Genomic DNA, 13,005 nt, shown 5'->3' on the forward strand with positions numbered 1-13,005 from the left:
CCCCCCATTAACGCGATGATCCCAGCGCGAATGCGTCTCTGATTTTGACGTCTATCAATCCATACTCGTTAGGGATATTCCTTCGGCGGTACGGGCTGGCCTCCTATGCATATGTCATGTTTTTCATCTAGCGTACCAGAGCCATTAGGGAATTACCTCCGGCGCTATGCTTTTTTTGGTCTGGCGGACTTGCCCGTTAGTAAGATCGGCGAAATTGCTGGATCGATACTGGTTTCGGGAAATCGTCCATCCCGCTGACCAGTTTCTTTCCCTTCCTCGCATTTACTTTATCTCGGCTGTGCTGATAGTTTCAGATATTGAACCCTGCGTCGCGTACCTGCCATCTGCATTCGCAGTGGCGTATCCGTCGCTGCTGCGGATGCAGTTTGGAAAGAGAGCAGCTCTGACATACTACGGATCGCGTTGGAAAACGTTTGCTTCATGCAACGTAGGATTAAGTACATTTATTTTCTAGGCAGCCTTCAAGCTGTTCTTGCAGACCTTTTGCCTGCGATAGCGTAAAGCGCTATACCATTCCTCTACCGCAATCTAGGTGACTCTTTAGCGTAATATACCCGCTCCTGGTTCAGGATCTCTTCTTTTGCCGAGGAGATGCTAAGGTGCGTTTTATCACTCGCTACTGTATTGTCTCTCTTATCAGAGGTTGGTAGAGTCTCGCTGCTTGCCGACCCTCCGCCTAAATGTCACTGCTTGATTATACGCAAAGACTTCTTCCTTTTACTGTCTACAGTAGGTGGCATTAGTACTTGCTATCCCGTTTGTGTATATTATTTTTTTGTACTTTCTATATCGTGCGCCCTGCTTACGCATTGCGAACTCTGTCCGCTACTTCACTCTACGTTCGTGTTGCCGATCATGAGAAACGCGGTATTGACCTGTTCTGGAGCGACTGCTCTTTCGGGGCCGCCTGCATTTGCGATCGAATTTTATCAAAGTATTGCTTTGGATTCAATGGCGTTTCTAACTTCCAGTATGTGTATTGTACTGATGTTTGCGTTCAAGGCAGAAGCGTCCGATATGTTGTTCACTTAAAAAATGTCAGAGTTTTGTAATTTGAGGTTGTGGGTTGTGGATGTCCTGGGTTGCCTAGTTTAGGAACAAACGAGACATAGTAGCTATTGCTGAGGACTAGGAAAAGAAGAGGAAGCAAAATGGGGAGGCGCTACGACGAAGGCTGCAATAGTGACATCTGTACGACTATATGGTTTTGTGATCCTGTTGTCTCCAACTTATCAATGATCCGTACAACTGAATGTTCCGAGATGCTTTCAGAAACCGCGTGGATTCGCACTCCAGGAATGTTTGTAGCTCTTGTTTAGGAGTGACGCATTTGCAGATCGAGCAGCATCGCGACGTAACGCACATCGCAAAAGTGGTATTTCCGGAATAGTTTTTCAAAGAGAATTCTATCAACCACATGATTTCTCCGAAAAGGTAAGCATCAATGAGAAGAGAGCGGGCGGATGCCTACCTCAAAATTTACGAGAAATTCCGCGACAACGGTGCTGGACACAGGGGTGACGCAGATATGTACGAATACAGGGCAATGGGTTTCCTCACGAACGCGAGGAACCAAAAAATCTTAACCGTCGTCTTTTCCATGAATGGCGCCCCCTTTGCCCTCTACGCGGGCCTTCTTCGCGAAGGGATGCGGGCAATCATCGATGTTATCAGGAACGATCGCAAGCATGAACAGGAGACCATATCCGTCGACAAGGTCACATCATGCTGGTTAACAAATGACGCTTCTGTTATCCGCGCCACTAGTCTAAAGCATCGTTCGGTCTTGGGGCTTGTCAACGCATGAGAAATATTCTCAGATATGAGTAAAGACGAAGAGATATATTACCCTATCCTCATGTCCTACTCCATGCTTTTGGACCGAGAACTCGAACGCAAGGCCGAAATGGAGCTGAGTATGGATATAATGAATTGCTGGAGAAATGGCACTGAAGACCTTCTCCCGTTGCGGTTTATTTTTCGTCCGGTTATGCGAGTTCAAGTCACATTTTGTGAATATCGACTCTAGATTTCTTTAGGCCTTCAAGAAAGAGATTTATCCAGTGCTCGATAGAGGCACCAAAGAGGTCACTGGCGAAGACCGGGACACCTACTGGAAGAATATCTTCGATTGCAAGCGTCCGATACCGGCCAAAAGAAGGTATTCACGGGGGCCATCGATGACGATGGGGTATACATATTGGTTCACTTTCAGCGGTTGCAGGCACTTCGTCCTATCCCGTCTCCGTTACCGCCCTTGCCGAAGCACGAAAACAAGACGAAAGGCCACGGGACGTATCATCTACACGAGAACGACTTCGTCGTCGGCCTTTACTCCTGGAATACTGACGTCATTACCATCGCTGTACCCAAGCGTTCCTAAGATTTTACTGAATGTTGCTTACGTCAGAAAGGCATGCGTCTTTTTCAGGTTCTCGAGATCGAGGTACTACCGAGAAGCGGGAATCATGAATCCGGGGAAGAAAATTGAGACCCTAAATGCAGGAGTGAAAGAGTATCTGAAAGTAATTAGCGAGGTGACGAGCCGACGAGCGGACTCTCAGGCCTGTCGAGAATTCATGGAGGTTCGTTTTGTCCATTGGGATTCGCTGTAGAAGAAGTATAAAAGGCCCCGGTGGGTAGTCTACCTATGAGTCCTTACTGTGGTAGGCAGCGTTCATTCGCGAAGTTTTTCAATGCGTTGAACGCCTCCAGGAGAATGAGAGTCAGTGGCTCATAGTGGCCTATGGAGCAGGGAGCAGGGCTCCGAAAAATGGGGACTACGCCAGCTTCGTCGACGAGGACATACAATGTGTGTGCACGGCGTTTTCTTACAATCCCTGTAGATGGGTTCCGAACATTGTGTACACACCATGCGCTGGGCTGTATACTTCAGAGAGTGGAGATGGAAAAGTGTCATCGCAGCCCTGGGGAATTAGCAAAGTACGGACCGCTGACGGAACTGCTAATGGAAAGAAGGGCGAAAGTTCCTGGACTACTTGCAATAGCAAGTATAACGAATGAGGGCAAGAAACGGATGGGGTTTGTAAATCGTGCCTTTGATGCCGCATTCAATTTCAGAAGAAGTGCGGTGCTGGAGAAAATACCTCCAGAGTCGACATGAGAGAACTTTGTTTGACAACCTCTCAAAGTCGAACTATATGAGACAAGATTGGACGCAGGAGTAGGTGGCCGGTCCAAAAAGACGGGGGGCGTCTGCATAGCAATGGGAGACTTCTTGCTAGGGCGGGCTTCTCGCCAATACTGTACACCGCTGGCGCCGTTCGAGTGTAAAAGGCGGTGGTGGCCTGGACGCTCGGACTCGTCGTCGGTGAGCACCAGACGTTTCCGAACAGTAGCCGAACAGTAGCCGAACAGTAGCCGAGCGGTTCCAAAGCACTGCACCAGTTGCCACAGGAGCGACGCCCAGGCACACGACCGGGTCTCGGGAAACGCTGCAGTTGCTGGTGTACGAGCCGGTGCGTACCCGCCGAGAACGAGCTGGTCATCTTCGTCCGTGATCCCGGCACTCAAAGTGCACTCAGGCCCAGGCAGCTATTACCTCCTGTCCCTGGACGCGCAGGATCGCCGTCGGAGCGTACGCACTGTAAAGCACGTCAAACGTTCAAAGAGCTAGCTACTCGGCGAGTAGTTTACGTTCTTCAATCAAGCGCGGAGCAGCAGCAGCAGCGTCGAGCGCCTGCCTTTGACAGCGGCCTGTCCGCAGACGACTGCACACGCCTAACCGCTGCCCCTGGTGACCCCCGAGGCGGGACACTTTGGTGATTCCTGCGCCGGCCGTACTCCCACGGACCTAAAATGGCGCCTGCTGTCAAGCGAAGAGCCGCGGACGCCACCGCCGCTTCGCTACCCGCCTCGTCGCCGTCAGCTGAGCGTGTGCAGGCGGCAGACTTGGACGTCATGCATCAGGGCCGCACCAAAGAGGACACACCACAGCATGAGCACCCGGGCGCTGACCCGCAGAAACAACAGGCATCACCACTCGAACGACTAGTGCTGCGCTCGACTGCGCACGTACGCGCGAACCCGGACGCCTGGCTCACGGGTGCGCTCGTGCTGCTTGGACTGTGGACGCGCCTCTACCGGATCCGCTGGCCACCCGAATGCGTCTTCGATGAGGTTCACTTTGCGTCGTTCGCACACCACTACCTCAATCGCACCTACTTCTTTGATATCCACCCGCCTCTGGCGAAGCTCACGCTGGCCGCAGTCGCGAAACTCGCTGGTGACGTCCCGAATCGCGACTGGTACGTCGACAAGGTCTACCCACCAGACAGCCGGTACTATGCAATGCGCGCGTGCGCTGGCGTCTTCGGGGCGCTCCTGCCTCCGCTAGGCTTCCGCATCGCCCGCGGGATGGGTATGTCGCGGATCGCAGCCACTAGTGTGGGCGTGTTTCTGCTCTTCGACATGCTGAACCTGATCGAGGCGCGCCATATCCTCACGGACTCGCAGCTCATCTTCTACGCTGCGCTATGCATCGATGCGTTCGTGCGGCTGTGGCGCACGCCTCCAGCGAGCCGCGCTCGACGCTGGGCTGCTGTGCGCGCCGGCCTCGCGAGCGGTGCAGCGCTCTCAGTGAAGTGGACCACGCTCGTGGTGCCCGGCCTCTTCGGCCTCGAGTCGGTTGCCGGCGCTGCGCTCGCCGCCGAGCCGCTCGAGTGGAGCACCTGCGCGATCGTCGCCGCAACAGCCCTGCTCTTGTACGTGGCGCTCTGGTACCCGCACTTTCGGATTCTGATCTATAATGGACCAGGCGGTGACTTTATGAGCGCCGAGTTCCAGCGGACCCTCATTGGTCGCGACGGCTACGACCCGCAGGCCCGAAAGCCGCCTTTCCTCAAGCTCGTCTGGCAGCTCAACAAGGAGATGCTGCTGGCGAACGCGCGCATCCTCGATGAGCACCAGTGGCAAGCGCGCTGGCACACATGGCCATACGTAGGCCGTGGCCTCCTTTACTGGAATCGCTGGCAGGAGGGTACGTTGGATGCTGACGGGCGACCGCTGCGCCCGCATCACGCCATGCAGATCTATCTGATCGGGAATCCGCTGCTGTTCTGGATGTGCTTGGCAGCGGTGCTTGGTACAGTGGCGGCAATGCCGTTCTTGCTGCGCCTGATTCGCCAGCGGAAAAAGCGTGGAACGAGCACGGACGCATGGGAGCGCTACCTGCGGCTGGCAACATTCCTTCTGCTTGGCTATGCGCTCGGCATTCTCCCGTACATGCCGATCCAGCGAAGTACGTTTATCTACCACTACCTGCCGTCGCTGTTGTTCGCGGAGCTGCTTTTTGCGCACGCGGTCCTCGATCTGCCGGCGCTACCGTCGGTGCTGCAGCTGCCGCTCGCCGGTATCGTCTGGATCGTTGTCTTCTGGTGCTTCTGGTACTTCCGCGCCTGGGTCTATGGACACATCGCGCTCACCGCCGACGACCATGAGGCCATGCGCTGGATCAAGTACACGTCCAGCGTAGGCGACAACAAGGGATGGCACTGAAAACGACGTTATGGGAATATGCAGGCGACACAGCTCAGCAGCGTGCCCTCGAAGGAGCGCCTCGAGTGCGCAGCGGCGTTGCCAGCGGGAAATTAACCGAGGCGCACGCATCGCGCGCGCCCATGCGTGTCACGGGCACGCACCTCGATGCGTGCATCGATACCCTTGACGCCTCCATGTGATCGAATCCGCTGGGGATGCGCATGTGTGCATGCTCCAAGTGTATTTGTGACATGCGTGCCTCGAACGATCCTTGTTTGTGACGCCTGCTTGTGCGTGTAACCGCTGGGAACGCATACCTGTTGTTCTTCCAAAGACACGCACTAGACGCAGGCCTGGAAAACGCATCCTCTAGGACTTGTAGGCAGCAAAGTGGCGCACTGTCGAGCACGTCGGCACTGGGAGCGTGCTCAGCGCACGCAATAGAGCGCACAGTCTCGACTGAGGTGAAGAGGCTTGCGTCATAGATTAGTTTGTGAACTCGAATCTCTCGGCGACTGGATGCGTGGACTTTACTGACTGGCAGCTGTCGCCCGTATGGGGGGCCACAGCAGGGTGCAAGCGTGACGCTACAGTCGCTCTCTGAGAATGGACGCTACTGTGTGCTCATCAGCAGGGCTCAGTGCGCCACGACTGGTGTGCAACGCCACCGAACGCGTTTTTCGTCATAAAGGGGCGGTGTCCGTGCATTGGTGTCTCGGATATAGCACCATCCGCAAGATGCATCGCGCGCGCTCCTCCGCATTCGGATGAGCAATCGCTTCTAGCCATGCTGCAGCAGCTGATGCGCTCGGTGAATGCACGGGAGTGCCGTCCATGCCAGCGCCATCTAGGTGTCCGCGCACGTCGGGGCCGATTCGCACTGCGATACCAGGTGGCTCCGTGGCTTCGCGTCCATCGGCCCGCCATCCAAACCACTGCACCTATAGACGACTCGGCATCGCCCCGCTTCTAGCACACCGCCACCTGCTCGTGCACCCACGTTCTTGGCTGATTCGATATGACCGCGCCACCTCCGGCTATGCTGTCCAGTACGCGCAATCTGATTCCGTTACAGCGCCGTGCGCTCAAGGGTAACGCACATAGACTCCGCCCGGACCCGGCATTGACATCGACGATGCCCTCACTCCGGAGCTGGATGGCGTCTGCGGCCAGGGCCGACACGCCATGGGTGCCGGCACCTGGAGGCGGCAGCCGTGTTCCCCGTTGAGCGTCACCTGCAATGCGTGCGGCCGTGCGGCATACGTATTCGAATGATGCAACAATCCCGCAGTCGGCAATTCCCGTCTAGTGGAAAGCATTCTAAATCCTATCAATTCCAGAGATGCGCAGGCGCCGAGTGCGCCCAGAATCCATACGCAAACGCATACAAAGCGTGATGCACGGCAATAGACGCCAAACGAATGTTCTAAGCCCTCTGCCGTTCAAACGTATGCTGCGCGGATCGCACAGACCGCAGCGGGCAGCGCCAGCAGTGCAGCCGCAGTGCAGCGACATCACTGCCGAGAGATAATGAACGCGATCAAGAGTCCTACGAGAACACCGCCAACCGTCGCTACACCCGTCAGCAACATAGTGACGTCAACCTGGTGCAGTGGGCCCACGTCCAGGAGGACCGGCTCACGTGCGCCTATCACGAGGAAGCCCGCTTGAGCCAAGGACATACCTGCCAGTGCGCTGCGGTCAAGCGACGCTCGCAGCTGCACAATCGCAGCCTGCGGGCGCCCAACACGGGACCCTTGCAGAGCACTCGAGCTCCGGTGTCTCTGCAGGACTTGCCCGAGCACCCACGCTTGTTTGCGATCTTGCAGGCTCGCCGGGTGCAGCGGTGTCCAGCGCCGAGGCAGCACCTGCGACAGCGGCGTTCGTTCGGCACCCGAAGCGAGCCTCTCGCCAACTACAGAGAAAGCATGCAGTTGCACAAAGGCCACGTCCACGGGCAGTACCTCGAGGCAACAGGACGCACTCGCTTCCCGACCCTTGCCGGCCGAGCAGCTCGTTGGCGCTGCCATAGCAGAGGCCTCAGCACGGTATCGGTATCGGTATCGGTATCGGCACTGGCACTGGCACCGGCACCGGCACCGCTGCACACGCTTCACGGCAGTGTCCTATTCTGTGCCTGTTGTCGATCTGCGGGCGTAGCGCAGCACGCGTTGGCGACGCGCTGCACGCAGCGCATGCATGCACGCACGCACGCACGCATGCATGCATGCATGCATACAGCGATCCATGCACTTGGGTGATGTTTCCAAGTTCAGCGCCCGTACCCGTAGTCTACGGGGTGTATCCATAGATAGATGCATGCGCAGGCATAGGCGCGTGCGTGTTCGTATGCGGATGGGCAACGGCTGTGTAAAGCACAGATCAGTGTCTAGCGCTGATTCGCATCTGTTCGCATGTGCGGAACGCAATCGTTGGTGCCGCAGTCAACATCAACGCCGTCGCCGTGGATGCTTCGGTTACAGGTGCGTCGATCGCAGCGAGCCTTTATAAGGGCTGCCTTGCATCTCCGCGAAACGCAATTCACATGCCGCAGTAGTGTCATGGGAGCACGCATCGCGCGTGTGTGTGGATACAGTGACGTGTGGCGCTGCTAGAGGCTGCCTAGCCAACTGCCGCCAAATCCAATGGAATGCTGCATCATTGGGCAATGTCGCGTACACCATTCTGTCATTCCAGCAACAAGGTGCCTCATAGAATCTGCGGAACGTTCTGCCTTCTGAATCCTGCTGCGCACACAGATGCACCGGTAGATACCCTGCACACTGCACACGCATCGTGCATGCACTTCTACCAGCGGATACGAGCAGCGTCGGCATTCACCGCCGAACCGGAGCATATTCTATGTGAATAAAGCGCCCACACCCTGATCACGAATCAGAGGCTGCAGCGCCACCCAGGTCGGCCGGGTCCAGCGTGACGCATTCGCTAGCCGATACGCGACTCGTGCTGCTCAGTTGCAGCTGCTCGTTGTGCAGCCCGCCTGCGCAAGTGCAAGTGCTGCACACTGTTGCGCTCACCGCCAGCACAGAGCGTCGCATCCGAGGGCGTCCGCGCAAGGCACACGACCCGTAGCGGCCGCCTGTCCCGACAAGGACAGTCGCAAACCGCACGCTCGCCGATACTGATCTGTGAGCAATCACACAAGTGCAGGCTGTACAGTCTCGCAACGATCAGTCGATTGATGCGTGCCTCCACGAGTCAGCGCAGAAGATTCTATCCACTTTCAGCAGTTTTATAGAGGATAGCACGATGCTCCAGATGCGAGTCTATGGGATATCCGCATTATTATAGGCAATGGCACGTATCTATACAGTTTACTCTGCATAAAACTTGAGTTTCTATTCCAGGTAACCCGAGCTCGCCCACTCGAGTTTATCTACCACCACCATGCCGTGATTCTGGCGCTGGGCCCTCAGAACGACTGCGCGCAGACTCCTCAGCGCGAAGGCGCAGCGCCTCTAGCAGCGCCTCCAGATCGTGCCGCCAGTCGCCCGCTGGTGGTGGCTCGATGCCAAACGCTGCGAACAGGGGACCAGCATCGCCGCGGCTGCGTCTCAGCGCAGTCGAAAGCGCCTCCAGCTGCTGCCGAAACGCGGCAGATTGCAGCACGCTCTCCAGGTCGATGCTGGATGGCAGGTACTCGCGGCACAGGGCAGCGGATGCAGGTCCGAGGCCCGGCTCGCGGAGAAGCCGCTCCAGCGCGGGGCCCCAGCGCAGAAGCGCCCCGAGGTCAGGCGTATCATCGGCGCGCGCCTGCGGCTGTCGACTTGCGTCATCCGCAGCATGCACAGCATCGGAAGCAGCGCTGGCCCCCAGACGCTGCAGCGCGTCTACGAGCGACTGCCCAAGCGCGGCGGACGACGGACGCGTCGCGCCGTCAGGTACCTGCGAGCTGAGGCCTGGCCCAGGTCGGGACTCTGCGTCGCTGAGCCGCACCTCATCTGCGTGATCCAAGCCAGCAGGGTCGTCCAGGGGACGACACTCGAGCGCGTTGCGCAGCCGCTGTGCCAGCCGCACGTCCGCGTCGCAGCGAGGCTCTTGCAGCCAAAAGAACAGCTGTAGATCCGACGACGCAAAGCCCAAGACGAACATTCTACCAGTCCGGCAGGCGTGCACGCGCCGCCAGTTCGCGTCGCCGGGGAACACGATCAGGTCCTCCTCGATTGCACGGGTTGCGCGGTCGAGCCACTGGAAGTGCACGAGGCCGTCCGCGGCTCGCACGACACGGACGCAGCCCTTGCGGCCGTCCGAGTGCACCAAACCACTGTCCAGGTACGCGCGACCTGCGCGGAACTCCACCAGTACCTGCTCTGGAAGTTCGTCCATCTGGCGTTCCAAGCTTGAAACACGGCCGTCCCGCACACCAAAGTCACACTCGCTCCGAGCAGCAAGGCTCGACAGTCAGCCACGCGAAAGCCGGTGTAGCGCTCACGGGCTGTCCGGTCATGGACGCCGCACTAAAACGGCGGCAGTGGCACCAAGACCGAAACTGATAATAAAAGCTACTCCACCGACAATGCAGTACACGCTAGACGGTGCAGCAGCTTGCACCGATACGAAACGTTCAGAAGTACTACGAGAGGCGACACACGCCGCGCACGAACGAGGTCAGGCGCTCTGAATGCCGCTCCGGGCATCGAGCTGGGAGGCGCCGGCGCGGCGCCGCCTCTGGTGACTGCAACCCACGAAGGGCGCAGCTCACTCATGGGGCGCGTCTCGGGCCCTCCTGTGTGCCGTTACACTGATGCCCGCACGTTGCAGCGCATGACTTGGCGAAGATGTATGACGAGCCGTGCATGACACCTGACGGCGAGCATAGCGCAGCGGTCAAGCGACTGCAGATTCCCGATACCAGAGCGCTCCGTCCAAGTCCCTGGTGTGTATCACAGCGACATGCTGCCCCCGAGGCTCTCGTAGACGCAGCGTGTGCGTGTCCGGTGCCTCTCGCATCCATGCGCATCACAGAGAAGCGCGAGTGATTGCCAGCGCACGCACATAGTACACGTGTCCAGTGCGTTGCTTCCGTATGCACGCATCCCGAAAGCACCCCGAAAGGAAATCCAATTGCACCACGTGAACCGGTCTCGTTCACCGTTACGCTCTGTTCGATACGAGAATGTATGAGCAGTACAGCGAGCAACCACGAAATCAATGTGCTGTTACCAGCGATGTGGCATAAAAGCATCAGCGAGCACATTGACCCCTGTGGAATCGCTCCGTGGGAATATTGCCCTGCACGGCTTGGCAGGATCGTCCATCACAGGAATCGCACCGTGCATGACGCTGGCGTTCCGTCGCCATCGAACGCACCTGGTGTACTACGAAACCACCTGCCCGGCATGTCTCTGTCGTATCAAGCAGCGCATCCATCAATGAGTGCGCAGCTATTCATCTGAAACTCGCTGCCAGCAGGCCGGCATTCACGCCGCGTACCGATCCCGTGCCGATCCCGTGCCGATCCCGTGCCGATCCCGTGCCGATCCCGTGCCGATCCCGTGCCGATTGGCGGCTGGCGTGCAGCATGCGCGTGCGCCATCAATATCGGAGGAAGCAGCACGAGCAGCAGCAGCAGTAGCGGTAGTCGTAGCGTCGTGGGAATCCGCCAACTTGTTCTCCCGCTCATTCTTGCCCCGTTGCAGAGGCACGTAGGCGTAGAGACTCACTTTTAGGTCGTTTTCTGCAAAAGAACGCACTCGGTGTTCTTAAAGTACTCTCACGGGCTTTTGCATACCATCCCCGACCGTGCTAGTCCTTGCTTTATCATGGTACAGCTCTTCTCACTGGCAGGCTTTATCATTACGTTTCGCGAGATCCTCGAGGCCTGCATCGTGGTTTCGATCTGTCTGGCATACCTGCGGCGCACCAAGAATGAGCGCTACCTCAGAGACGTCTGGCTGGGCGTTGCAGCCGGCGTCGGTGTGCTCATCGTCATTGGAATCGCATTCGGCATCGTTTTCTGGACGCGCGGCCAGAAGCTGTATACGGGTCTCACTGAGCTGCTCTTCGAGGCCATTGTCCGACTGGTGGCGGTAGTGCTCATCACGTGGATGATCTTCTGGATGCTCAGCACGGCCGCGCACATGCGCCGCGACCTCGAGGGCGGGATAGCGCGGGCGCTGTCGAGGCGCGGCCGATGGGGCGTTGCGCTGCTCGTCTTCACGTCCGTGCTGCGTGAGGGCGTCGAGCTCATCGTATTCCTGTTCGGAATCACGGGCGGTGTCTCGTGGAGCTCGATTCCCATCGCCGCAGCCGTCGGCGTGGCCGTTGCGCTGGTCGTTGCCTGGGCAATCTACCGCGGGGCGCTCGCCTTCGATCTGCGCCTCTTCTTCGCGCTGTCGTCGCTGCTGCTGATCGCATTCGCTGCGGGCTTCCTGTCGACGGCCTTCCTGGACCTCCAGAAAGCGAACCTGTTCGGGGCATTCACGCGCAACGGCAACGAGGACGAGTCGATTCCATCCACGGAGCGGCCGTGGTGGAATGCCGCGCTCTGGTCCACCGAGGCCTGCTGCGCGGACGACGGGAACGAGTTCTTCAACCTGCTGCACGAGCTCTTCGGATACGTGGATGCGCCGACCTTCGTCTCCACTGTCGTCTACTTCGGTTACTGGACCCTGGCTGGCGTGCTCTGGATCATCGTTGAGCGACGAACCCTGGAGCGCAAACTCTGCCAAATGCACACCGGGTACCTCGTATCGACTGCGTTCCTGGCGGTAGCTGCCATGGTGGGGCTCGTCGTCGCCGCTCGCAGCCCGACATGGAACGGCATCCTGGTGACGTGCCTGACTCAGGTGCTGGCGATCATCGGTGTAGGTGCCGCCAGCGCGCCCCATGCAGCGCTACCGCCGCGTGCGCGTTTCGCCCTCCAGGGCTCCTGCTGGATAGGCCTCGTGCTGGTAGCGTGCCTGGCGCTGGCGCTGCAGGTTGCACAGGCGATCTGCTCGCCGCAGATTGGCGCGTCTCAGTACTGCTCTATCCCCGATTTCTACTATTGGTTCGTCATCTTCTCCCCGGACTGGATCGCAAAGACACGGGACGATAACAGCTTCCACGCGCTCGCGGTGCTTACCGTGTCGATATGCTTCACGATGCTGTTCTGCCTCGGACAGGGCCTGGTCGGCTTCTACGAGTGGAAGCGTTCGGCGCTGGCGATGCAGCGTGCTGGACAAGCGCCAGCGGCTCTCGCCAAAGAGGCGAATACATCGTCGGATCTGGAAGGCGGGAAATCCACGCCGCTCGATGACTCCTCGATCGATGAGCTTACCTGGGAAGCGCTCGATTCGACGCAGCCTCCGCAGCACGCGTCGCAGATCGAGATCTCGGCGAGACGGATGCTGGCGGATTGAATCAGGGCGCAGCGCGGCACCAGGTCACCGCCGACGACTAGGCGGTACTCATAACAGCGAGCGCAATCCATGTGCAACGCGACGTATCGCACTTGCCGATTCAAAGAGAATGACAGCGCCT

The 13,005-nt window shown here is 58.2% G+C and overlaps 4 protein-coding genes across 4 annotated transcripts, besides 1 other annotated feature; 2 read left to right on the top strand and 2 right to left on the bottom strand.

Moving 5' to 3' along the window:
- Positions 1 to 659: 659 nt before the first annotated feature.
- Positions 660 to 3,242: a sequence feature (repetitive element).
- Positions 3,243 to 3,840: 598 nt separating this feature from the next.
- CYME_CML001C (similar to dolichyl-phosphate-mannose:protein mannosyltransferase) lies at positions 3,841 to 5,538 on the top strand (the record flags this gene model as incomplete). Its single annotated transcript, XM_005536623.1, has 1 exon — positions 3,841 to 5,538. One exon carries the CDS (start codon positions 3,841 to 3,843, stop codon positions 5,536 to 5,538), a length of 1,698 nt encoding a protein of 565 aa, XP_005536680.1.
- Positions 5,539 to 7,034: 1,496 nt separating this feature from the next.
- Positions 7,035 to 7,550, bottom strand: CYME_CML002C (hypothetical protein; the record flags this gene model as incomplete). Its single annotated transcript, XM_005536624.1, has 1 exon — positions 7,035 to 7,550. One exon carries the CDS (start codon positions 7,548 to 7,550, stop codon positions 7,035 to 7,037), a length of 516 nt encoding a protein of 171 aa, XP_005536681.1.
- A 1,363-nt stretch (positions 7,551 to 8,913) lies between these two features.
- Positions 8,914 to 9,867, bottom strand: CYME_CML003C (hypothetical protein; the record flags this gene model as incomplete). Its single annotated transcript, XM_005536625.1, has 1 exon — positions 8,914 to 9,867. The coding sequence occupies one exon, from the start codon at positions 9,865 to 9,867 to the stop codon at positions 8,914 to 8,916; it is 954 nt and encodes a 317-aa protein (XP_005536682.1).
- Positions 9,868 to 11,303: 1,436 nt separating this feature from the next.
- On the top strand, positions 11,304 to 12,884 carry CYME_CML004C (similar to high-affinity iron permease; the record flags this gene model as incomplete). Its single annotated transcript, XM_005536626.1, has 1 exon — positions 11,304 to 12,884. One exon carries the CDS (start codon positions 11,304 to 11,306, stop codon positions 12,882 to 12,884), a length of 1,581 nt encoding a protein of 526 aa, XP_005536683.1.
- Between the last annotated feature and the right edge of the window lie 121 nt (positions 12,885 to 13,005).

This window comes from Cyanidioschyzon merolae, chromosome 12 (assembly GCF_000091205.1).
Source record: "Cyanidioschyzon merolae strain 10D DNA, chromosome 12, complete genome".
Taxonomy (NCBI): domain Eukaryota; phylum Rhodophyta; class Bangiophyceae; order Cyanidiales; family Cyanidiaceae; genus Cyanidioschyzon; species Cyanidioschyzon merolae.